The sequence below is a fragment of the Alosa sapidissima genome, chromosome 19 (genome assembly GCF_018492685.1).
Source record: "Alosa sapidissima isolate fAloSap1 chromosome 19, fAloSap1.pri, whole genome shotgun sequence".
NCBI classification, from domain to species: Eukaryota; Metazoa; Chordata; class Actinopteri; order Clupeiformes; family Clupeidae; genus Alosa; species Alosa sapidissima.
Window position 1 is genome coordinate 15,896,286 of NC_055975.1, and position 26,457 is coordinate 15,922,742.

The following is a 26,457-nucleotide window of genomic DNA, read 5'->3' on the forward strand; positions in this document are numbered from 1 at the left end:
CCCCCTGACTCGAAGTTACCAACCCGGATGCCGAAACACTACTGACTTTGTGGTTAGTAGATAGGTGGAGGGTGGCGCATCAGGCCAAAACACAACATGACATGAAAAAACACAACATCAACATCAGTTGAGGGCTGCAACTTCACTTTTTTTTCCTGGCCGGACTACTGTTTTCAGTGATATAAGTATTTGAAATAAACATGATTTCTTAATGTCTAGTGACATATCAGGGCCATTTTATGATTAATTGAAATGCATTTCTTACATACGGTTCCTTTAAGTAACCACAACCAATGTAGGATACAGTTAAAGGAGAAATCTGGCTGATTTTTACATGGATCTTGATTGCTAGACGTTGCAGAGTACTGTCGATAGGAAAAAAAAGGTGCTACCGAACTGGAGTAGCTGCAGCTAATGGCCAGTACTCCCAGTCAGCTACAATGTCTGGGGGCATCATCTAAACATGCCTTTTTTGCCTCTTAACAGACTCACAAAATGTCATTAAAAAAATTATTTTTGTACTATATGAACACGTGACAAAACGATGCATTTTCAACTCATTAGCTGTGAAGAAACCATCTAAATTCAAAGTTTTATAGATGTAACAAGACCCATGTCTTCCAAGAAGTTGTGAGATGAGCCTTTGTGTTCTTTTTGGTCAGCAGTGGTTTTTGCCTTTCAACTCTCCCATGGATGCCATTTTTACCCAGTCTCTTATTGTAGAATCATAAACACTGACCTTAAGGCAAGTGAGGCCTGCAGTTCTTTAGATGTTAAAGGGATATTCCACCATTTTGGGAATTACACTCATTTTCCACCTCCCCTTGAGTTAAACAATTGATTTTTACCTTTCTCCAGTTCATCCAGTCGTTCTCTGAGTCTGGCGATACCACTTTTAGCTCCAGCCTAGCATAGATCATTTAATCGGATTAGACCATTAGCATCTCGCCTGCTCGCATCACGTTTAAAAGTGACTAAGATTTCCGGTAATTTTCCTATTTAAAACTTGTCTCATCTCAAGTTAGAAAGTGTAATAAGACCAACGGAAAATGAAACTGCGATTTTCTAGGCTGATTTGACATGGAACTATACTCTTGTTCCAGCGTAATAATCAAAGAACACCATGGGCACAGCAACACAATGATATCATGCAACACCTGAAAACAGTCCCTGTAGGCGTAGGCTAACTTCCAGCAACAAGGTTGAGCTGCAGCAGACGAATTGGTAAGTGACTGGATTGATATGCCTGACATCTTTGAACTGACGTCATGAGGATGGGTTTCAGCTCGTGCAGGAATTTACAAAGTCGACAACTGTCAAATACAGTTGTATTTTCATCTCTGAAAAAAAATTTCAGGAATTATTTCAACAATAAAAAGTGAGGTGAACAGTCTGTGGTTGGGTTGAGAACAGTCTTTTATGATGCTGCGCATCTTACGCAAGCACCGCTTGCCCTGGATGGCCTCAATGGAGGGGAGTGAGGAACCGGTGATGCGTTGGGTAGTTTTCACCACCCTCTGCAGTGCTTTCCGGTCATGGGCAGAGCAGTTGTCATACCAAACTGTGACACAGTTGGTGAGGATGCTCTCGATGGTGCAGCGGTAGAAGTTCACCAGGATCTGAGGAGACAGATGGACCTTCTTTAGTCTCCTCAGAAAGAAGAGACGCTGGTAAGCCTTTTTGATCAGGGTAGAGGTGTTGAGGGTTCAAGAGAGGTCCTCAGAGATGTGGACACCCAGAAACTTGAAGCTGGTGACACGCTCCACTTCAGTTCCGTTGATGAGAATGGGTGTGTGTGTGCCAGCTTTAGACTTCTTGAAGTCCACAATGAGTTCTTTAGTCTTCTTGGTGTTGAGAGCCAGGTTGTTATCAGTGCACCACAATGTTACAACTACACAACTACAGAGCCAGCTTTCCTTACCAGCCTGTCAATTTGCCCCGCATCCTTCTTCTTTGTGCTTCCTCCCCAGCATACCACTGCATAGAAGAGGACGCTGGCAACAACAGACTGGTAGAACATCCTGAGGAGCTTGCTGCACACATTGAAGGACCGCAGCCTCCTCAGGAAGTACAGCCTGCTCTACAGCCTGCTCTGCCCTTTCTTGTAGAGTGCATCAGTGTTGGCTGACCAGTCCAGTTTATTGTCCAGGTGGACACCCAGATACTTGTAGGTGCTTGCCACCTCCACATTGACCCCAATAATGGGGACTGGTAGCGGAGTGGGCTTAGACCTGCGGAAATCCACCACCATCTCCTTGGTCTTTGAAGTGTTGAGTTGAAGATGATTGAGTTTGCACCATTGCACAAAGTCCTCCACCAGGCTCCTGTACTCCTCCTCCTGCCCGTTCCTGATACACCCCACAATTGCAGTATCATCAGAAAACTTCTGCATGTGGCATGACTCGGTGTTGTAGCAGAAGTCAGATGTGTACAGGGTGAACAGAACTGGGCAGAGCCCAGTTCCCTGTGGCGCTCCGGTGCTGCTGATCACAGTGTCAGAAAGACAGTTCTTCAGTCTGACGAACTGTGGTCGCTCGGTCAGGTAATCTGTAATCCAGGTTACCAGGTGAGCGTCCACACCCATCTGCAAGAGCTTGTCTCCCAGTCTGAGGGGTTGGATGGTGTTAAAAGCACTTGAGAAATCAAAGAACATGATTCTCACAGCACTTTTCCCCTTGTCTAGGTGAGAATGTGTCCTGTGTAGAAGATAAGTGATGGCATCGTCCACGCCCACTTTCTCCTGGTATGCAAACTGTAACGGGTCTAGTGCATGGGGTCTGAGCATACCTAAGACCAGTCGCTCCATTGTTTTCATCACATGTGATGTAAGAGCGACAGGTCTGTAGTCATTCAGCTCACTAGGGTGTGGCTTCTTAGGGACAGGGACAGGGTGCTGGACCTCCTCCCTGTAGGCCGTCTCATCGTTGTTGCTGATGAGACCAATCACCGTAGTGTCATCTGCAAACTTAACAATGATGTTAGAGCCATGTACAGGTGTGCAGTCGTAGGTGAAAAGGAAGTAGAGGAGAGGGCTCAGCACACATCCCTGTGGAACGCCGGTGTTCAGGGTGATGGTTGAGGAGGTGTGGTTATCTAACCTAACAGACTGAGGTCTGTTGGTTAGGAAGCCCAGAATCCAGTTACAGAGGGAGGTATTGATGCCCAGTTCACTGAGTTTGGTGATCAGTTTGGAGGGGATGATGGTGTTGATTGCTGAGCTGAAGTCAATGAACAGCATTCTTAAATAGGTGTTGCTATTGTCAAGGTGGGACAGGGCAGAGTGAAGTGCCGTAGAGATGGCATCCTCTGTACTCCTGTTCTGACAGTATAAGCAAATTGGAAGGGGTCCAGTGAGGGTGGTAAACAGGTCTTGAGGTGGGCTGGATGTTGTGTGTAATTCAAAAAATCTAAAATAACTGCATGCAGGGAGAATTTTATACACATAGCCTACTGCTGGCTGTAAACCTCCAAACTGGGAGGGAACTAATTGTATGCCCGCTAGGGATCTCAGGGAAGATTCCTGCTAGGGATCTAAGGAACTTACACAATTGTAGATATCTGAAACTGAAAGCGTGTGTACATAAATGACCAAAGTGAATCTATCCTTAGAAAAATGACAGGGTTGTGGTCGTCTGAAATGACAACTGTGGATGGGGAGGCCATTGTGGATAGCTGAAATGTTATTTTTAGGACGACTACATTACAGATATCTGCATATCAGGTTTGTTAAAATTGTTTTGTTTTTTATATAGAATTTGAATTTCGCTTTAAATAGTGCAAAGTAGACATCTTGAGAAACATTGTCTACAAGTAAAGATTTTGTTGTCGGTAGCCTATATTTTAGTTATTTTAGTGCCTTTCTGACTAATGAGCATAAAACGGCATGCTCTTGGAACAGACTCTGTGCTATTTGATCATGTTAACAGCAGGTGGCAGTGGTGGTTTTTCCTGATGAACTACGCCACGTCATCCTGCGCCTCGTCACTGCATAAACAGTAAAGATGGCTGCCTCCGTACGGGAGAAACAGACAGGTCTGTTGGCGATTTACACATTTTTCTAAAGAAATATTGTATCTATTGCCGTGGGACATAATTCATATTTGTGTATAATTAGATAATTGTCTTGTTTTTCTGTCATTAAATACAGTAAGTTAAGGGATAGCTGACAAAGACAGTAAAAACGATAGAACCGGCGCAGCTAACCATGCTAGCTCTAGCTTCATTACATCATAATTTCAAGATATGTCTTATTCGGTCTGTTAATTTGATGTCAAGTAAAAGAAAGTGGCAGAATACAACGCTTTTAGCTTTGGCGACCTTCACGTTTTAATCATAATATTCTGTCATGTTGTTGGTGCCTGTAACTTAGCTAGAAAACGTCCGGTGAATATAGTCATCATATCATATAAAAACATATCTAAACTCCATGAATAATAGTTACTAGTATTGGTCCGCAATACAGATTTGTACACCTAGCATATAGTGAGCATCATGTTCCCAAGTTTTCTTGCAATGTCACTTCAAACAATATCAAGAGGTTGACAGGTGATGGCTGATAAAACAAGTCTTTCAGAACTGTTTGACGAGTTGGCGATCGACTATCCAACCCTTGTGATGTCTGACGCGAAGGCTGTCGATGCTTCATTTTGATCGAAACGGAGATAACAGTTGCCTACCTTTGTGAGACCATTGTGTCTGAGCGGCTCAGCCCATCCTTCTTATCGTAAGCAACATTCATCTCTGCGAAGGTGCTCTCCCTCATAACATAGGGTATCTTTCTTTACAGCTGCCTTAAAGCGGATGCTAAACCTAAACGCCCCTCTCCTGAAAAACACTGCCTCCGAACCAGTATGGAAGGTAAAGTACCGGATATAAAACATCCCTGTCCACTTAGCAGTCCAATATGTATGTCTCGTTATGGATTGGTATTATGTGGACTACCATGAGGCGATTTGAACGAGGCTGGCAGGAAGGTTGTAAAACTAAAGAAGGCTACTCTGTTCAGGAGCGGCCCTATTAACTAATAAGGTTTTCTTAGTTTTGCATGATGAATACATGATATAAAAAACACAATGATAGTTGATAGTTCCTTGTCCAGTAAAATTTCCTGTCTGGAATTATTGTTTAGCAGTAGGCCTAGGCCTACTGTATGTGGTGGGCTTGAAATAATTCTGAGGCAAAACGAAAGTACCCTGTTTAGAAGCAGCCCTCAAAATAATACGATACTTCTGGTTCACTATTTGCTGTTTAATTCCATCAGGTTTTGGTCTACGACCGCTTTGGGCAAGACATCATCTCTCCGTTGCTGTCTGTGAAAGAGCTGAGAGACATGGGAGTAACCCTACACCTGTGAGGCTTCAGACCAACCACCACAACACTGCACTTTAATACACCTTTCATACAGAAACTACGCTTTGAATTATATTTCGTAGCCACACAATTTGAGTGGAGAGAATTTATGTAATCTGCAATTGGAGAGATTATTTAATAGTTCATGTGTCTGGGATTTTATAACATTTGTATCAGCAGTATGTGCTTGCATTGATGATATGCTTTTGGTGTCAAAGGCTGCTGCACTCAGATCGTGACCCAATCCCAGATGTTCCTGCCGTCTACTTCGTCATGCCCACAGAGGAGAACATTGACAGGATATGCCAAGTAAGTTTGTTCAGGCACCACCTGACATCCCTGCTGGCCAGTGTCCAACAAGACTGTGAGACCAGTGCATATGACTTTCAGGCAGGACATGTCAATAAATGAAAAAGCTGCAATGATACTGTGATCTCAAGGCAGAAGTTGGTAGTAGGCCCCATTCACTGTGAGTTCTGGACAGGCCATCAGTGCTTTTTTAGTCGTGTGTGTGTGTGTGTGTGTGTGTGTGTGTGTGTGTAGAGAGTTTTTTTCCTGATTTTAATGTAATGTAATCAAAATCAAGTAAATGACTCTGAGTGAAGAATGTCACTGATGAGTGAGAGACTAAAAGCACCAGCAGATAATCCCCTGATCCACATGTAAATGGTTTCCCACAGGACCTACGGAATCAGCTCTATGAGGCCTACTACCTGAACTTCATCTCGGCCATCTCCCGGAGTAAGCTGGAGGACATAGCCAGTGCTGCCCTGTCCGCAAACGCCGTCACCCAGATAACCAAGGTCAGCCAACAGGATCACTACTCTGGGCATTTCCACTTCATGGTCTTCGTGCTCGCCCCTTGTCATCTGATTTCACTCATCTGTTCTTGGTCCTTTCTTGGACATTACATTTCTCAGTATTGTCTGGTCAGCTAAACACAGGAAAAGATGTTTAAATCCTAGTGCTATTGGTTAGGGACTTCCTACAGCAGCCAATGGAAAACCAAACATTAATACAAATGATAATACAAAATGGTGCAGGATTCAACAGCAAAGCGCAGTTTATTAGTAGTGCAAGTTGGGTTTATTTTTTTGATCGGAGTAATGTGCCTGTGGAGACATCTGACTAGTGTCTTGTTTTCATGTAGGTATTTGATCAGTATTTAAACTTCATCACCCTGGAAGATGACATGTTTATCCTGTGCAATCAGAACAAGGAGTCCATCTCCTATCATGGTGAGTTGTGCTTTTACTGTATATCTGATATGTGAATCCCGTCTGGCCACACTGTTGTTTATGAAGGAGAGGGTGTTTTTGAGGGGTGGGGGGGGGGGGGTTTCTGTACAAAATCTTTTATTTTATCAATTTATTGATTGTCCACTCTCTCTCAGCAATTAACAAGCCTGACATAATGGACACAGACATGGAGATCATAATGGACACAATAGTGGACAGTCTCTTCTGCTTTTTTGTGACACTAGGTGAGTATCTAAATCTCTTTTTCTCTGTCTCATGCACACATACACACACTCTCTCTGTCTCCTGCACACTCTCTCTCTCTCTCATGCACACACTCTCTCTATCTCTCTCTGTCTCATGCACACTCTCTCTCTCTCTCTCTCTCTCTCTCTCTCTCTCTCTCTGTCTCATGCACACACACACTCTCTCTCTCTCTCTCTCTCTCTCTCTCTCTGTCTCATGCACACACACACTCTCTCTCTCTCTCTCTCTCTCTCTCTCTCTCTCTGTCTCATGCACACACACACTCTCTCTCTCTCTCTCTCTCTCTCTCTCTCTCTCTCTCTCTCTCTCTCTCTCTCTCTCATGCACACCCACACACACCCACACTCAGTTTGCATCTACTTGGTGTTTTCTGTGAGGAGCCATGCTGAAAGCTGGAATGTGTGGGTTGTGAGTGCGCGGAGGGCTCTGCTCCTGTGTGTGCCCACATCAGAGCAGCTACCGCAGAGCTCCAGCAGTGGGCAGCATGAGCTCATGGTTGTGATTGGCAGAGCTGAGCCGTGCCATGCAGGGCTCCTCTGGCGGGCTCTCGGGCTGTGCTCTGGGAACGGCAGCCACCGATGCTCATCTCAGGCCTCAACCTAAACAGCCGCGCTCATTCAATCCCGCAGCTAACGGCCCAGTGGAAATCCCTACTGGCCTAATGCATTTTGCAGCTGTGTGTTTTGGCCCCGCTTTCAAAGCAGTGTGTGAATGCTAACGTTGTGTGTGTGTGTGTGTGTCTGTCTGTCTGTCTGTCTGTGTGATGTCTGAAGGTGCGGTGCCTATCATCCGATGCCCACGAGGAAATGCAGCTGAAATGGTAGCTGTGGTGAGTTAGCACTTCTCTCCCTTCCTTTGGCTTCCTATCCTCCCCCACTCGTTTCTTCCTCCATTCTTCCTCCGTCTCTGCTCTCAGTCTCTTCTTTATGCCCTCTCTTCATTCCTGTCCTCCTCATTTTCTCTTCATGGTCTCCCTCCTCATCATTTCTTCTTTCTCTCTGTATCCCATGGCTATGTATCTCTCTCTCTCTCTCTCTCTCTCTCTCTCTCTCTCTCTCTCTCTCTCTCTCTCTCTCTCTCTCCTCCCGTCTCCTCTCCGGTTCACTCTGCCGTCTGTCAGAAGGGTCTTTGTGTCTCAGTGCTATGCATGCAGGGGGGTGGGGTGCTTCCCTACTGCGGTACTGCGGCCCAGGGAAAAGAGGTTGGGTAATATGATAACACACACACACACACACACACACACACACACACGCTTTGATACTGGAGGGACATTCTCTCTCTGATACCTCATGTGTAGTGGAATGCAATGGGCCTTGGGTGCCAGTTAATCCAGTGTAATAGATCCTGCCATTTGAATTGTCATATACACGTACACACACACACACACACACACACACACACACACACACACACACACAAGCACACACACACACTCACTCTATCACTCACACATTGATTTACTCACACACCCGCTAACACACATGGTTCTTTGTTCATAGGGTGCGGGGGGGGGGGGGGGGGGGGGGGGCTTAGCTGTGTAGCTGCAGTCCCGGGTTGCCCCTGCTCCAACCTCTCAGCTCAGGTGTTAATGCTGCACAAGGCAGATCCAACAGCCATAGCACTCTCTAACTCTGCCTCGTCCTCCCTCCTGCATACACACACACTCACACTGTCAAGTCACTTGTCCATCTTTTATGCATAGAGACACACTCCTGTCACATACACCCATTAAATCAACACACACACACACACACACACACACACACACACTAATCCAGCTTGTGTGGTTTATGTGGGTTGCAGAAACTGGATAAGAAGCTGCGGGAGAATCTGCGAGATGCCAGAAACAGCCTGTTCACCGGAGACAACATGGGCTCCGGCCAGTTCAGGTACCACAGTCAATGCACACACACACACACACACACACACACACACACACACACACACACACTCTCACACACACTCTCACACACGTAGAGATCAGACTACTCAAGTACTTATACTCCACATAATCTCATATGCATACATTCAGACACTCACATGACAGACACTCTTTTAGATAGATACACACACACACTTAGAGCGCAGAGCACTCAAAGTACTCACACTCCACATAATCTCATATGCATACATTTAGACACTCACATGACAGACGCACTTTTATATCCACACACACACACATAGACGCACACTGTGCACACACTTATTATATGGAGACTCAATACTCTCCACTGGAGTCGAGAGCACAGTATGAGTTGGTGCTCTTGGAAGGCCATGTTAGATTGCAGTCATCAGCAATCAGCGTGAACATTGCTTCAAACTGAAGCACAATATTATTCCTGAGCCCATTTGCATGGCCACCCACCTCCGCACTGTCAAGCCCCCCGCTGTCTGCAGCGTCCAATGTTTTTAGTCGACTCTCACTGTCGCCTAGCCAAGAAAAATCAACTTTTTAAAAAGCCACGTATACGGTTATATAAATTCATTTCCAATAACGGCACTTGCTGCTAAGCAAAGCTGGGCGCTTCAGAGCTCTGCCAGTGCCTTCTCAGTGTTATGTCATAAGCTCACCAGAGCCGCGTTTATGAGACGGGCCGGGGGGGTGGTTGGGGTAGGGACAGGGAGGTGGAAAAGAGAGAGAGAGAGAGAGATGAAGAATCCGGCAGAGGACAAAGAGCGGGCTGTGCCTCTGCTCTGTAGGGAGGAGAGTGTTGGGGAGGGGGAAAAGATCCGTGTGTGTAGGTGTGTGTGTATGTGGGTGGAAATCCCAGTCTAATCAATCACCCTACACATTTCATCCCTGCTTTGTATCTTTTTTTTTTCATCTCTCCTTTCTGCCCCCCCCCCGCCCTCCCTCTCTTTCTCTCTCTTCTTCTCTGTCATCCTCTCAGTTTCCAGAGGCCCTTGTTCGTCCTGGTGGACCGTAACCTGGATCTGGCCACCCCACTCCATCACACATGGACCTACCAAGCCCTCATCCACGACGTCCTGGTAAGGAGACTGGACAGGAGAGGAGCAGAAGGAGACGAGTTAAGACAGGATGAAGGAGAGAGATGGAGGGAGGGAGGGAGGGAGGGAGGGAGGGAAGGGTGGTCAGAGTGAGCGGATGGGAGTACAAGGAGAAAAGGAGCGAGAGGAGACACAAAGAGAGTGGAGATAGACAACAGTAGGGGTAGATGAGAGCTGGGATAGCAGGAGGCACTCTCTCTCTATTGCTCTCTTTCTCTCTCTTTCTCTCTCTCTCTCTCTCTCTCTCTCTCTCTATTGCTCTCTGTCTCTCTATCTCTCTCTCTCTCTAAATATATATATATATATTTATATATATATATATATCTCTTGCTCTCTCCCTCTATCTGTCTCTATCGCTCTCTCACACTCTTTCTCTCTCGCGCTCTCTCTCTCTCTCTCTATCTCTCTGTCTCTCTCTCACTCTCCCTCTCTTCCTCCCTCCCTGGTGTCTCCTGGTTGGACAGGGTTGGCAGGCGTTCTCCTCCTTCCCAAGGGGAAGTGGAGGATCACATCCACACGGACCCCAGCGGTGGAAAATTCCCAGAAAGAGCCGCCTCTACGGGGCCACTCCTGTCCGGTACAGGCCGGTCCGTTCGCATCACACAGGACACTTCTGCGGTCGGGCACGCCGAGTCATGTGTCTTGTGTGTCTCCGTGGCGATGGCTTGAAGGGACGCCATGGCCCGGGCAACACCAATAGGCCTTTTGTTTTCGCCAGGGGCCGGAACAGCGGTGTGCGACAATGCGCGTTATTATGGCCTCTCTCTCTTCCTCCCTCTCTCTCTCTCTCTCTTCCTCTCTCTCTCTCTCTCTCTCTCTCTCTCTCTCTCTCTCTCTCTCTCTTCTATTTTAATATGCTGTAAGGGGAGAACGGAAAAGCACAGCCCCAGGGGAATGTGCGGAGAAGCGTTTTGTGCTGTGCGCCACGGTTGAGGTATTAGGGTTACAATGTCCACACTGAGCTCAGCCAGATGCTAAAAAACACACTCACACACATACACTAATCACACACACACACATACACTAATCACACACACACACACACACACTATTAGCTACTTAGTTTATTATAAACACACGCACACATGGACCTTCCTGTTTCAGTTACGGGAAGTATGCGGTAAGCACTGCCCGTCAATGATTGAAATCAACGATATTATTTGTATAGGTTGTTTGCGCTGCAGATGGAAATAGGCTAGTTTGACAGACAGCGTTGCATATTATGTTTACTATAGCATGAGGTCATGGTTGTGGGCTTGGCTCTGTAATTGCTGCGTGAAAGTGTTTTTGAAATATACGATATCTGATTTCCATCTTCCTCTACTCCGTTGGAAATAAACATAGGCAGAGTTAGAGAGATCCTAGATCAACACCCGCTCTACACACAGAAAGGCTTCATATGTCTCAGCCCACAGTGCGTGCCCGTGTGTGCGTGCGTGTGTGTGTGTGTGCGTGCGTGTGTCCGTGCGTGTGTCCGTGCGTGCGTCCGTGCGTGTGTGCGTGCGTGTGTGTGTGTGTGTGTGTGTGTGTGTGTGTGTGTGTGTGTGTGAGAGAGAGACAGACAGACAGACAGGGAGTTGGTGTCTTTTAGTCAGCTTCTCCTCTGATTGTATTGTTCTGAGTATATGAACATTAAGCGGAGACTTCAAATATATTATATACTATATATTATTGTGATATATTATTCAGTTAAAAATGTGGGTGCTCCTTACACATCCATGGTTTTGTCAGCATCCTGTTCCTGGTTATTGATTAGGACTGGTTTGTGAATATGTGTGCATGTCCATACTTCTCTCTTTGTGTTAAAATGTGTGTGTGTGTGTGTGTGTGTGTGTGTGTGTGTGTGTGTGTGTGTGTGTGTGTGTGTGTGTGTGTGTGTGTGTGTGTGTGTGTCAGGACTTCCACCTGAACAGAGTGAACATTGAAGAGGCGTCGAGCACAGAGGCATCCCCCGCCGGGGCCCGACCCAAAAAGAAGAACAAGAGGTGTTACGACCTCACGTCCGCAGACAAGTTCTGGCAGAAACACAAGGGCAGGTGAGCTCAACACACACACACACACAACAGACAATATTTGTTTTATCATTCTACTTGCATGTATGCATGTTTGGCATGCTTGTTTTAAGATTCTCAAATGTGTCTTGTCTATGTTCACTCATCTAAAATTTGTTTGTGTGTGTGTGTGTGTGTGTGTGTGTGTGTGTGTGTGTGTGTGTGTGTGTGTGTGTGTGTGTGTGTGCGCGTGCGCTTGTAGTCCATTCCCGGAGGTTGCAGAGTCGGTACAGGAGGAGCTGGACACGTACCGGGCCCAGGAGGATGAGGTCAAGAGGCTCAAGAGCATCATGGTGAGGCCTGCCCCCTTTCCCACTCCACGTAAACACGACACCATACGGGCCCTAATTTAATTGACCGGCAGAGTGCAAAGTTAGGCAATGAGCAAAGTGCCCTGTGCTTGAACAAAGGCTATTGTGTGCTGTGATCGGACACATTCGTTTATGGCCTCAGGATCCTGCTCACGCTATTAAATGTATTTATTTATAGTTATTAAATTGGCTTTCTTTAGACTTAAGACTTTGCCCATAATTTTAATTGGGGCCACCTATCATCACCTCTGCCAACATCCATCCCCTGAAAGAGCTCTTGCTGTGTGGTGTTTATTTTAGAGAGACAAAGTCTCTGGTTGTTACATTCAAGCTGCTTCTCAAAGAGACACTGCCTCCGTCGATCACTGCACAAGGCATTGACGTGTCTTCCTCGCGGGCAATGGCAATTGTAATTTCAATCATGATTAAATGAACAATGAGACACAGGCCCATACAGTATGTGCAGCCAAGGGTCTGGCCAAGAGAAAGGAGGAGAAGGGGGGAAAAGATGAGGAGAGAAGAAAAAGAGGAGACTGTCATCAGCCTTGGGGCAGACGTGTGTCTGGCGGGCGTCCACTGGCGTCTCAGCAGGCCGGCCATCTTCATCAGGGCTCTTTGACTCTGCCACCAGGACTCAGGACTGGCCCTGCTCGTTAGTCGGGGCTTCTGGGAAAGAGGGGAGGACTGGAGTGTGTGAAGGCCAGGTGGCTCTGCTCTCCGCTGCTCACTAATGACTTCACAGCAAAAACGGTCCCTACTCATCTGGAGGAGGCCAACAGACTTAAAGGCACAATGTGTGATTCTGGCGAAAGGTTGTAAATGCGCAACAGCCAATCAAATTGCACCCTACCTTTTATCGTTGTTCTGTCCTCCTGAAGCGTGGTGTGGATTGGCCGGAATATTGCTTGAATATTGCTCACTCCGAGCCACTTTGTTGACAAATAGTGTCTTGGACGTAAAATCACCGACAGCACCTTTAAGATTTGTATAAGCTGTTGAATTTAGTGAGGTAAGGTAGTTGTGTTTGCTGGATGCTGTTGTTCAATTCTTTGTGTATTGAATAAGCGTCTTGTCTGCCTTGGCTTGACCACAGGGGCTGGAAGGAGAGGACGAGGGGGCCATCAGCATGCTCTCGGACAACACGGCCAAACTCACCTCCGCCGTCAGGTGAGGGCAGCTTGTAGTGTGTTTACTGATGACGGATGAGTAACACACACACACACACACACCTACACACACACACCTACACACACACACCTACACACACACACACAGACGGCATTAATAACTGCCTGGGGTCAGAGGTAGTCTATCAGCCCTAGTCCAGAAATAGCTGACTTGAGCAGCCTGCATGTGTGTATGTGTGTGTGTGTGCACTCCTCCCTTCACAAAATGTCCTTGGCCGCAAAGTTGTTGTTTGTTCAGAGGTGACAGAGCTGTAGAATGTGTCTCCATATTAGGCCCCAGTTGGACAACACTACTCCTCTTGGTCTGCTCTTGACATGTAAACACATTTTAAACATAAACCCAAAAATCATCTGGAATTTTCCGGAATGATCAGCCCTGCAGTGGATGAGGTGAGACAGAGATGGAAAGATAAGTTCACGTGAGCCTGAGCTTCTCTCTGGTTCTGCTGGGGAAGGGTTTGCTTGCATTAGGCTGGACCGGTCAGATCCAGTTCCTCCTGGTCATTTCTGGACCCTCTCTGTCTCTCTCACTCACACACACACACACACACACACAGCACCCAAGCACTGGTCCAGACCTGCAGAGGTGTTGACATGCGTTCTCCTCCATCACACGTGTTCTGTCTATAGTCATAATGGTCCCTGAAGAGAGGCTTTGTGTCATGTGCTAGAGCTGTCTGAAGATGCTCTGTGGGGGCTCACATGTGTCCTGGTGGTCTGGGTTGTGTGCGTGTGGTCTCTTCTCTGGCATGTTGAATGTGTGTGTGTGTGTGTGTGTGTGTTCACACAGTTCTCTCCCAGAGCTCCTGGAGAAGAAGAGGTTAATCGACCTGCACACCAACGTTGCCACAGCAGTACTTGACCACATCAAGGTAAACACACATATATACACTCACACACACTCACACTCTCTCTCTCACACACACACACACACACAGAGAGACAAATACAAGCATTATGGGCTTATGTTGTGTTTGGGTATGTTTTCCTCAGTCGCGTAAACTGGACGTTTACTTTGAGTACGAGGAGAAGCTGATGAGCAAATCGACATTGGACAAGTCCCTGTTGGACATCATCAGCGACCCTGATGGTAAGTGAGCCTCAGGTCAAAGGTCATGAAAACACACTCGCTCACACACAACTACGCATAAACAGATACACATGAATGCGCGTGCTTACACTCTTGTGCAGATGCACACACACGCATACACACAGAGACACACAAGCAAGACTCCATCAAATGTTTTTTTGAATGAACAAAAGGGGGAAGGCCATGCGGTGTGGCTGGGGCTTCAGCTCCCAAAACGGTGACAGCTGGGCACGGCTCCCCTAACCCAAACCTCAAGAGGGAGATCAGCGTGTTCCTGTGTTGCCCCGGGGCCCGGTGAGCTCACCGCGGCCACTTAGCCGGCGCAGGACAAGCGGTCCCTGCGGAGATGCGGTCCGATCTCTGCTGCTCCGATGGAAGAGAGAATGGGGGGAGCGCTGCCAGCGGGGGAGAAGAATGGAGGGATGAGAGAGAGAGGGAGAGAAAGAGAAGAGAAGAAGCGAGGGAGAAGTCTGGCTGCGGAGAAGCGTGTGTGTCTCTCCTTGAACAGTGCCTGCTTTCAGCAGCGTCCAAAAGATCCCTGGAGAGATGGGTGGGTGCGACTCAATGGCCAAAGGGTTGCGGACACTTTCCCCACCTTCATCGGACAACAAGAGCTCCTCCTGTCCCCGCTGGCTGAGCGTAGCAAACGTCCTGTACCAACACGTCCACTGGGGTGTTATTACTGATCATGATCTATTGATAAACATCGTCCTGGCCTGCTGTGATGCTTCATCACTCAGTGCCTACTTACCTGGCCAGGCATACAATGTTTGGTTACATAGATCATTGTGAAATTCTTCAAAGAAGCGCTAGCCTTAACAGACCAGACCGAAACTAGCTGTTTTAAACAGTGTGTTGCACTTTTTCAGTCTACTGCGTTCCAATATCATAGTTGTCAAGGTCATGAGTTTTTTTGCAGGCATATTAGTGGGTAATTCATCAAGATAGCTGTAATAGCATTTTAAACCTGCAGGTCTGTTTTCCATTAGCTTCTGAAGTGGCCCAGGTGATGACACGGACTGTCGACCGGGTAGCCGAGGGCCGTTCATTTTTTGGAGTCTTGAGTGGGCCGACTGAGCCCATTCTGGACGCTGCACCTCACATTCCTCCCCCGAAATAGGCCATGGTTGGGGCCCGGCCATAGAGGAACCCCCCTCAGGCTGTGGAGACCCTGAGCCCACAGCATAGCTTATGTGGAGGCTTAGCAGACCCGTGGCTGGGTCTGGGGGTCCTTCAACAGGTCCTTTTACCATCAGACCTGCCATAGGGCTTGGTGACGGGGGGATTCAGTGGAGAGAGGTTTTCTAGCTGCTGGGGGCGGGTATGTGTGATCTGTCACAGATGCTTATGGATGGTCCTGTAGGAGTTAAGCGAGGGGCCCTGTTGCAGTGCAGAGGGGCTGCAGCCCAGAAGCTGCTTCAGTGGTTCTATGAGTAATGTCTGCTTCTCCTGCATGTTGGGTAACCCGTGTGTCTATCGGAAATGGTAGTTGGTGGTGTGTGTGTGTGTGTGTGGTGCTCATGTGGTGTGTGTGTTGTGTTTGGTTCACAGCGGGAACGCCAGAGGATAAAATGAGGCTCTTCCTGATCTTCTACATCACCGCACAGATGCCCCCATCAGAGGTGAGGGATCTCTCATTCACACATACATACTTTAACGCCAAATATCTCAAACATTACACACACATACACACACACACCAGCTCACATTTGGTGCAGACACTGCTTCATTAGACTTCATAAAGGTGTTCTAGCATGCATAGCATCTAAAGGCAAAGCTCTCTCAAGTCAGTCAAACTCTTTTGGTGTTATGGACCCCACATAACCGTGACAAATGTGGGTATTGACTTCACATTGGGTGGCCCACTGTTTATCAGTATATTAGGTAAGCAGTTACACGCGTACAAACAGACATCAGACCTACGTTCCAATTTATTTAAAATGATCAGTGGATTTAAACACTACATATTGGGGCATCACCCCTTCAGGAAAGGTCCAGGAAGCACCACGTATACAGTCATCAGAGCCACAAACACACACACTTAACTGGACGTGATCAACGGTGTCAAACACTGGGGCACCGGCCCCTTAGGACAGCTCCAGGAAGCGACAGCAGCGCAGGCATCTGCGAGCCCTCACTTTGGCAGAGAGAGAGAGAGAGAGAGAGAGAAAGCTAGTTACATAAAGCAGCTCGGAGTCGTGCGCATAACATGGGGAGCAATGGCATCTCGGACAGCAGTCAAAAGCCTCATTGTTCGGTGGGACACATGCAGCGCAGATTTCAGGAGCGCCGCTGGCCTTTGAAGGCCTGGCCAAGCATTATTACTCGTGTAGCTGCAATAATGCCGCTCTGTTGAAGCCAAGGGCCCCCTCCTGCTTCGTTTTTTGGCGTGTGTACGTATGGATGGATGTATATATGTGTGCGAATATGTGTGTGTGAGCTCTTTCAAGAAAAGCTGTGTGTATGCATGTGTGCGTGTACGTGTGTTTCAGCATTCTTTGTGTGTGTGCGTGCGTGGTGTGCGTGTGTGTGCGTGTACATGTGTTTCAGCATTTCTTTGCGTGGGTGTGGGTGTGTGTGTGCGTGTGCGTGTGCGTGCGTGTGTGTGTGTGCGCACGCGTGCGTGGGTGCGCGTGTGTGTGTGTGCGCGTGTCGGTAGGAGTGATGGGCTGAGCCATGGCCGGCACATTGGCTCACGTGCGCTCACACACCGCTCACGTAGGTGCCCACAAGAATGCGTCCAGGTTGAACACGCGGTCACATCTGCATCCAAACGCCAGAGAGCGCAGGAGATTTGGGCTCCACGCACACACACACACACACACACACACACACACACGTGTGTGCACACCCACTCAAACTTATACACATACATTAACTCACTCACACACACACACACACACACACACACATACACACACACGTGCGTGCACACCCACTCAAACTTATATGCATGCATACACACACATTCACACACACACACACACACACGTGTGCACACCCACTCAAACTCATACACATACATCTCACACACCAGTAAACTCTGACAATTCCTCTCACTCACATCCACTCAGACACCAAACACAATCATATGCCCGCCCTAGGCACGCATACATTACGTACACAAATACCATCCTAGGATGAGAGACGCTCACATGCACACACACACACACACACGCTCAGACACTGGTCATTTGAAAGTGCCATTGTCTTCACATTGAAGGACACTAGCTCTGACTTAAACACTTTTGTCATTTCTGCATTCCTACTCAACCTCTTCAATCAAACTCATCTTGGTTGCACCAGATGAGCCTAAGTTCAGTCGTAAATAGCAGACATCCTGTCTGCACAGCACACACACACAGTACAAACACTTTTGCGTCCCTTTTGCATAAGCACACATTCTTTCATCTAATGTCAACACATTATTTACACAGTCTGTAGGTGTTCACCTGCGGATGCACTTAATGTTTGCACTTATCTGTGACTTATCTGGCACTAAATACCCAGAAGTAAACACACACACACACACACACACACACACACACACACACACACACACACACACACACACACACACACACACACACACACCCCAATCCTGGTTGGTGGTTGGCCGGTGGCCACAGCCTGTTCTTCTCCGTCTGCCATCATCATCATCCCTGATGAAGCAGGGGATCTGCACCGTGGCCCAGGAGGCTCAAACCCCCACCCCACCCCCCGCCCGCCCCTTCTCTCTTTTCATCTCTCTCGTACGCGTTCATCCCCCCCTTTCTCCGCGCCTGTCGGGCTGTTCGTTTGGAGCTCTGTGCTGTTCCGGATCAGCGCTGATCCCGGCTCTGCTCCCGGCGCCCTCCCCCCCCCCCCCCCCCCGTCCCCCCGTCCGCGGCCCCCTCTCAGGCCCCTGTTTGTTTTTCATAAACGCGGCTTTACCTAAAGGAGCCCCGTCTAAACCGTTCTTCCTCTCTCCTCCGGGTGCCTCCCCACAACACACACACACACACACACACACGTGCGCACCCACTCAAACTCATACACATACATACATACACACACACACACTCAGACACACATGTGTGCACACCCACTCAAACTAATACACATACATACATACATACACACACACTCACACACACACACATACACACACACTCTCACACACACGTGTGTGCACACCCACTCAAACTCATACACACACACACACACACACGTGCGCACCCACTCAAACTCATACACATACATACACACACACACACACACTCAGACACACTAATACACATACATACACACACACTCACAGACACACACACTCTCACACACACGTGTGTGCACACCCACTCAAACTCATACACATACACACACACACACACACACTCAAACTAATACACATACATACACACACACTCACAGACACACACACTCTCACACACACACGTGTGTGCACACCCACTCATACACATATACACACACACACACACACACACACACACACACTCAAAAACACATGTGTGCACACCCACTCAAACTTATACACACACACACACACACACTCACACACACTCACAGACACACACTCTCACACACATATGTGTGCATACCCACTCAAACTCAAACACACACACACACACACACGTTGGACATGATGGTTCCCTCTCACTTCCCTGCTGCATCCCCCCCCCATGACCTTTGGCCCATGAGGTCACCGTGCCCCTGTGTCTCCAGCAGCGCTGGATAGTTGGGCCGCTGATCAGACTCTGGTGAGCGGTGCGTTGGCTAGATGTTCTACTGAAGGATGCTGTGTGTTGGTCTCTGTTGCCTCCGGGATACAATATCAGCGCTGTACGCTGGGAGACTGTAATGAGAACACTGAAAACGCTAAATCCCCTTCAAATGTGCTCAGATCTCAAATGAGGAGGAGCGAGCGAGTGAGAGAGAAAGAGAGAGTGAGAGAGAGAGAGAGACAGAGAGAGAGAGAGAGAGACAGGGAGGGAGAGAGAGAGAGAGAGAGAGAGAGAGTCGGGGATGCAGAGCTGGGAGACAGACAAGTGATTGAGGAACTGTTGCTGCTGTTGCTCCCCCTACAGGCGGACGTGGAGCAGTACAAGAAGGCCCTGCTGGACGCTGGCTGTGACCTCTCGCCTCTCAACTATATCAAGCAGTGGAAGTAAGTTTGTGTGCCCTCACATTTGTACACACACACACACACACACACACACACACAGTCCCACTTTGCTCTCATCAGTATATGAACATAGCTGGTTGTTTGTGCGAGGCTGAATCTTGATTGTTTTCATTCCAGAGCCTTCACCAAGATGGCTGCCGCTCCAGCTAACTATGGGAACAGTGGAGTGAAGCCTATGGGGTGAGATCATTAAAGAGCCTTCTCTCCTCCCTCTCTACCCCTCTCTCTCTCTTTTGCTCTGCACTCAGTTTGCTCCAACTCTACAACCGGTGATCATCTTTAGGTTTTACAAAGATGGTAATATGTGTCCACATGCATCTAAAGCCTGTTCATATTAATGTGTGTAATCTTTCTTAATATTTTTAAAATCTCTCTCTCACTCCCCCTCTATCTCTTACTTTCTCTCTCTCTATGTGTGCAGTCTCTTCTCTCGTGTGATGAACACAGGCTCCCAGTTTGTCATGGAGGGAGTGAAGAACCTGGTGCTGAAGCAGCATGTGAGTCCTCCCTCTCTGCGTTCCTCTCCTCAAAGCGCCCAGTCTCAGGGCAGACTAGGCCAAGGAAGTCATTGTTCACTTGATGTCTTGGTAATGATCATTTTGTGTTTTTGCAGAATCTTCCGGTCACTCGAATCCTGGACAACCTCATGGAAATTAAGTCTAACCCGGTGAGTGCATCTCTCTCTCCCTCCATACATTCATCTGTCTATCCATCCATCCATCCATCCATCCATCTATCTATCTGTATATCTGTCCATCCATCTATTCATCTGTCTGTCCATCCAACCATTCATCCACACATCCATCTATCCATCTGTCTTTGCATCCTCCATCCATCCATCCACCCACCCATGATTCCTGTCCTCTGTCACATCTCTGGTGGGATGTTGTGTCCACTAACTGTCCATCCAGTGGGAGCACTGGTCTCTGGGGCCCGTGTGCTGTGTCATATCAAGCTCTGTGAGTCCACCTCCCGCTGACCAATGTTTGTGTGGTGGACTTCAGAGAGGACAGTCTGCTCTAGTCTGACACACGAGGGTCCAGAAGGGAAAGATCTGTTTTTCTTCTCTTATTCTATCTTTCTCTCTCTCTCTCTCTCACTCTCTATCTCTCCTTCTTTCTTCCTCTTTTTTCATGCGCTCGCTTCCTTGCTCACTTGAACTGCTGGTCAGCTGAGCGCCTTTCCCACCAAAGGGGCGAGAGTAACTCTCTGTTCTTTTCCGCTGACCGGCGGACTTATGCAAGCCGCACGAGTCCTCACAGCTTAATTCTGAAATATTTCCGAATGGCAGCGCGGATCAAAGGCTTTTATCGCATTAAGGACGGTTTGGCAGCGGCACGGCGCCGCCCTCCCAACTCCTGCCCGCCCGCCACGGAGCAGCATCCTCCTCATCCGCACAGAGAGAGAGTGTGTGTGTGTGTGTGTATGTGTGTGTGTGGCGAGAGAGTCTCATGCCTGTGTAAGGAGAGATGACCTTTGCAGGAGATGAAGGCACCACCCACAGCACACACCTGATCTCACACACACACACACACACAGGCTAGGACACACACACACAGGCTAGGACACACACACACACACACACACAAACAAACAGCCACTGGATCTCTCCCAGTATCTCCAATCCTACCCTGCCTCCACACTCAGACACACACCAGGTATGCCTGGCCTTCCTGCTAGCCCATATCAGGCTTCATCAGGCTGGGAGAAGGTGCAAACTCTGCAGCAGACCTGGCCCGAGCTCATTCAGGTGTGTGTGTGTGTGTTTGCATGTGTGCCTGTTTGAAGGACATGAGACCTGAACTCTTTCCCAGACCTCTTTGTTACTTCTCTGAAAGAGATTTATGGTTAAGTCATTTCATTATTCCAGTCCCCTTCTGGACAAGTTCTGCTTGTTCTGTAACACATTGCTCCCTAGCTGCTGAAGAAAATAGAAGGGACTTTTAGTAGTCATGGTGACAGCAGTGTCATAGTAACAGTGAGCAAATTTCTGCTGGGATCATTGTGCCAAAAAACGGCAGTACTAATAAACCGGGATTGGGAGTAGTTTTTCCCTCGGAATGAACCAAAACTAAGCTACCACAGTGTTCTAAGCAAAACTGTCTTTGTGTTTTCCAATGAGTGCACGTCAGGCATGCATGTTGCCCTGCTGTGCATGTGGCTGCTTTGCATACGTCTGAAGTATGTCTTTATGACTGACTGATCGTGTGTTACTTTTCTGGGGGCCTCGTGTGTGTGTGTGTCTGTGTGTGTGTGTGTGTGGTGGTGGTGGGGGGGTTCTCAGTGGGACCCACCTGGGTAAACTGAACGAGGCTACAGAGCTGAAAGAGGAGAGAAAAGGAGACGAGAGGAGCGACTGGGGGCCAGAGCAGCTGGACCCTTCTTCACTGCTGCTGGTGGTCAACAGGAGTCCTCCACTCAACCCCCCCCCCCCCCCCCTCCCTCCTGCCCCAGCAGCTCTGCTTCTCTGCTTCGTTCTTTCTGTTTGTTCTTTCTTTCTTGCTTACACTCTCTCTCTCTCTCTCGCTCTCTCGCTCTCTCGCTCTCTCGCTCTCTCGCTCTGTGTCTGAGCGTCTGTGAAGCGGACTCAGGGTCTGGTTTCTCTGCCTGAAAGCTAAGCCTCTTCTCCTCGCCTCCCACAGCCGCCGAAAGCTGAAATGGACATAAACAATATTATCATTTTCTCAGCTACTGGAGTTACAGTGGGACGCACAATGCTACTGTTGTTAGGTGGGCCGGTTTAGCTCAGACCAGATTCAGCAGACCCTCTTTCTTGCTCACACACGCACACACACGCACACACACACACGCACGCACACACACACACACACACTCTCTCTCTCTCCATACCCACAACTCTCCATCTCAGGTGTCATCTATCTAGCTTTTTTGTGCGAGAGAACAATTTCTGCTCTTCCCAAACTCTTCTCTCTCTCTCTCTCTCTCTCTCTCTCTCTCTCTCTCTCTCTCTCTCTCTCTCTCTCTCTCTCTCTCTCTCTCTCTCTCCCCTTGTGCTCTTTCTCTATCCACCCTTCTCTTCTCATCTTCTCTCTTCACTGAAGCGCAGCACAAATGCACAGCCCTGGCGCTCATAGCCGGCCGAAAGCCGATAGCACAAATATTCTGGGCATCCTGCGTTCTCTCTCCCTCTCTCCCCTGGACTGGTGGAGTGCAGCGGGAGCTCCTCTTTCAGCGAGCTGCCGCTGAAGTATGTGTGCTCAGCCCACGAGAGAGAGAGTGAGAGAGAGATGGGGTGGAGGTTTTTGAATGAGTTGTGATAAATGGGTAAGGAGGGAGGACAGACGATGATGAAGCCTGTGGGTCAAACCCCTACTTCAGACTTCATCTGTCCTCCCCGACCCCCCCACCCCCACCCCCACGTCAGGCCTCCTCACCCCATGAACCATGTCTGCTCGGACTGGCCGAAAACAGAGCTCCAAACGCAGGAAAGGGCCCTCGAGGACTGAGGTGTGCATGTGTGTTTCATCACCTGTCTACTCTGTACACATTGACATCTATGGACACACACACACACACAGAGAGAGAGAGACTGGTAATACACACATACACCATGAAAACCGAAGTAAGTCCATGTGTGTTGAAGTCTTGGGCCTGTGAGCTGGGCTGTGTTTGATGGAGAGAGAGAGGCAGGGAGAGTTGGGACCAGGAGCTGGCCTTTTAATGCAGACAGATGAAGTGGTGCAGGACAGATGGGATGGAGCAGTATGGAAGCGTATGGAATCTGGGTTAGGCGTCTCTCTTCAGGCGCAGAGCAGACTAGACTCCTCACCTCTCTCACTTGTGCTTCCCAGGAGACAGACGACTACCGATACTTCGACCCCAAGATGCTGAGGGGCAGCGAGAGGTAGGAGCTGGACACACACACACACACACACACACACACACACACACACACATAGTTACGGATGGACTACCCATTAGTTCACATTCACACATTACATTACATTTACATGTATTCATTTAGCAGACGCTTTTATCCAAAGCGACTTACATACAGATGCATCTGAAGAAATGAGACACACACACACACACACACACACACACACACACACACACACACACACACACACACACACACACACACACACACACACATAGTTACGGATGGACTACCCATTAGTTCACATTCACACATTACATTACATTTACATGTATTCATTTAGCAGACGCTTTTATCCAAAGCGACTTACATATAGATGCATCTGAAGAAATGAGACACACACACACACACACACACACACACACACACACACATAGTTACGGATGGACTACCCATTAGTTCACATTCACACATTACATTACATTTACATGTATTCATTTAGCAGACGCTTTTATCCAAAGCGACTTACATACAGATGCATCTGAAGAAATGAGACACACACACACACACACACACACACACACACACACACACACATAGTTACGGATGGACTACCCATTAGTTCACATTCACACATTACATTACATTTACATGTATTCATTTAGCAGACGCTTTTATCCAAAGCGATTTACATACAGATGCATCTGAAGAAATGAGAATATCATGGAAAAGTTGAAACTGTCATATAATCTAGAAGTGAAATATGTCAAGCCTTTTTTTTTTGTTTTAATCTTGATTATTCTAATCTTGATGATATGTCAATCATATGGTCAATCACACAACAAATGATGAATTGTGCTTGTACTGTGCTGTGTCCAAGGCACAAGCACATCCTCAGTATCTGGACTGAACATTTGTCTTCCCGTCTCTGTTTTATCTGCCTCTCTTCCTCTGATGTCCCTGTCACATACAGTTCCATTCCAAGAAACAAGAACCCATTTCAGGAGGTGAGTTAACTTCAGATTGTCTGTGTGAGTGTGTGTGTGTGCGTGTGTCTGTGTCTCTGTGTGTGAGAGAGACAGACAGACAGACAGAGTGTTGCTGTGGGAACCCTCTCAAGCCACTTAGCCAAATGCCCATGGCGATGCCTCTTGGGTCTGTGCTTAATCTGGATTAGGTTTCCTGGTGGCCGTGATCAGCTAGCATGAGACTTAGAGGGATATCAAACATCCCTCCAGTCCCCCTGCCCCCACCCCACCTGTAGTCACACCTGTAGAGATTAGTCCTGTCTATCAGAGCAGAAGCAGACCCAAGAGCTTGATTGCATTGAGATAATATAGATTAGAACCGACCTGCTTGGATATAACTGCTTGGTGCATACTGCGTAAGAACCTGTGAAGATTTTAATTAGGTGGTGTTATTGAAAATACTGCAATGTGTAATTTTCCACAGTAATTAGTTATTCAGTTGATTAATGTGCTGGGAAGACTTAATTAATTAATGCAATTAATGTCACAAAACAGAAGACTTCTTTTCTTTAATGTCCCTTAAATGCTTTGTTGCGCTTTCATTGTGGTAAAATTCTCACGACTAGCTTTCATGATTTGATATTGTGATAATCATTTGAGTACTTTGGAATGTCTGTCACTGTATCATGCCAATCAAATGTCACATTGTCGTTCCAGGCTATTGTCTTTGTGGTTGGCGGTGGCAATTACATTGAGTATCAAAATCTTGTTGACTACACAAAGGTAAGTCCCTGCTGGTGGTCAAGTCCCAGAGACCCAAATACATGTTCATACTGTAATAACCTGATTGAGCTGGCATGCGATCAAATGGCTTACATGTGTGTTTATCTGTGTGTTTGTAGGCCAGACAGGGCAAGCGAATCTTCTATGGCTGCAGTGAGCTCTTCAACGCCGGGCAATTCCTCAAACAGGTACGGCTACCTCAACTGATCTTAATTCACACAATTGGTTTAGGAATCCCACTGGGATGGTGTGTGTGTGTGTGTGTGTGTGTGTGTGTAGACATGGCTTATTGTTTTAGGACATTGTTATTACCATTCCCTCTAGAAGCTGCTAACAGGGACACAGAGTCTTTAGAGTAAAACTGAACATGGGGCATCTTTGTTTTGAATCCCAACAAAGTGTTCATGCTCACAGTCAAGCTTGTTCATCTGAGCTAAGAGATCACTTGGACTTGGAGTTGATCCTGGACTTGCTTATGAATGGATAATACGTGAACCATCTTAATCAGAGAATATCTATTATAAATTCCACAATTTATAAATTTCACCCAATCTGTGTTTATTCTCTCAATAGTGTGTGTGTGTCTGTGTCTGAGAGAGAGAGGTCGACAGAGAGAGAGAGTGAGTTGTCATGACCGGTCTTTATTGCTTCCCCAGCTCTCTCAGCTCGGACAGAAATGATAGAAAACTGTGGAAGACCCTCCTCTCTCCAGCTCCTTGTCCTCTCTACATCCAGTCCAATCAGGATCTCTCTCTCTCTGCCTCGGTGATCAGCTCTTCAGATCTCTTGGTCATATTCCATGTATTTTATAATGTTTACCATACTGTAATAATGTTTGTCTTACTCAGATGCTAAACTCTCACAACAAATAAAGATTAACACTTAAATGCAAAGATGAACCACTGTGTCTGTCATCATTTAGCAAAGACTCCAGAAAAAAAGCTCCCAGCTCATTGTATAGATGGATTGATCACGTCTTAATCTGATTACTCATGACCAAGCACCTTTGAGGTACCTTATAGGTTGACTACAGCAATGTGAAGGACACATGCCTTGTACTTTGTCTTCGATAAAAGTGCTTTATGAATTAAGATGAAATCTCCTCTCTACATCCGGTCCAGACAGTATCTCTTTAATCAGTAGTTTCTGGTTTGAGTTGTTAGGGCCCAAGGAGAGGGCCA

General features: G+C 47.5%; 1 protein-coding gene across 1 annotated transcript; it reads left to right on the forward strand.

Moving 5' to 3' along the window:
- The first annotated feature begins 3,931 nt into the window (after positions 1 to 3,931).
- On the forward strand, positions 3,932 to 26,175 carry scfd1 (sec1 family domain containing 1). The gene is made up of 25 exons (XM_042071505.1): positions 3,932 to 4,032; positions 4,787 to 4,857; positions 5,261 to 5,349; positions 5,568 to 5,658; positions 6,030 to 6,152; positions 6,500 to 6,587; positions 6,743 to 6,832; positions 7,628 to 7,683; positions 8,658 to 8,743; positions 9,746 to 9,845; positions 11,760 to 11,899; positions 12,117 to 12,207; positions 13,319 to 13,392; positions 14,203 to 14,284; positions 14,406 to 14,502; positions 16,054 to 16,124; positions 19,587 to 19,666; positions 19,802 to 19,864; positions 20,106 to 20,181; positions 20,298 to 20,351; positions 23,497 to 23,549; positions 24,499 to 24,532; positions 25,211 to 25,276; positions 25,396 to 25,464; positions 25,933 to 26,175. The coding sequence occupies exons 1-25, from the start codon at positions 4,002 to 4,004 to the stop codon at positions 25,954 to 25,956; spliced, it is 1,899 nt and encodes a 632-aa protein (XP_041927439.1). The 5' UTR covers positions 3,932 to 4,001; the 3' UTR covers positions 25,957 to 26,175.
- The last annotated feature ends 282 nt before the right edge of the window (positions 26,176 to 26,457 follow it).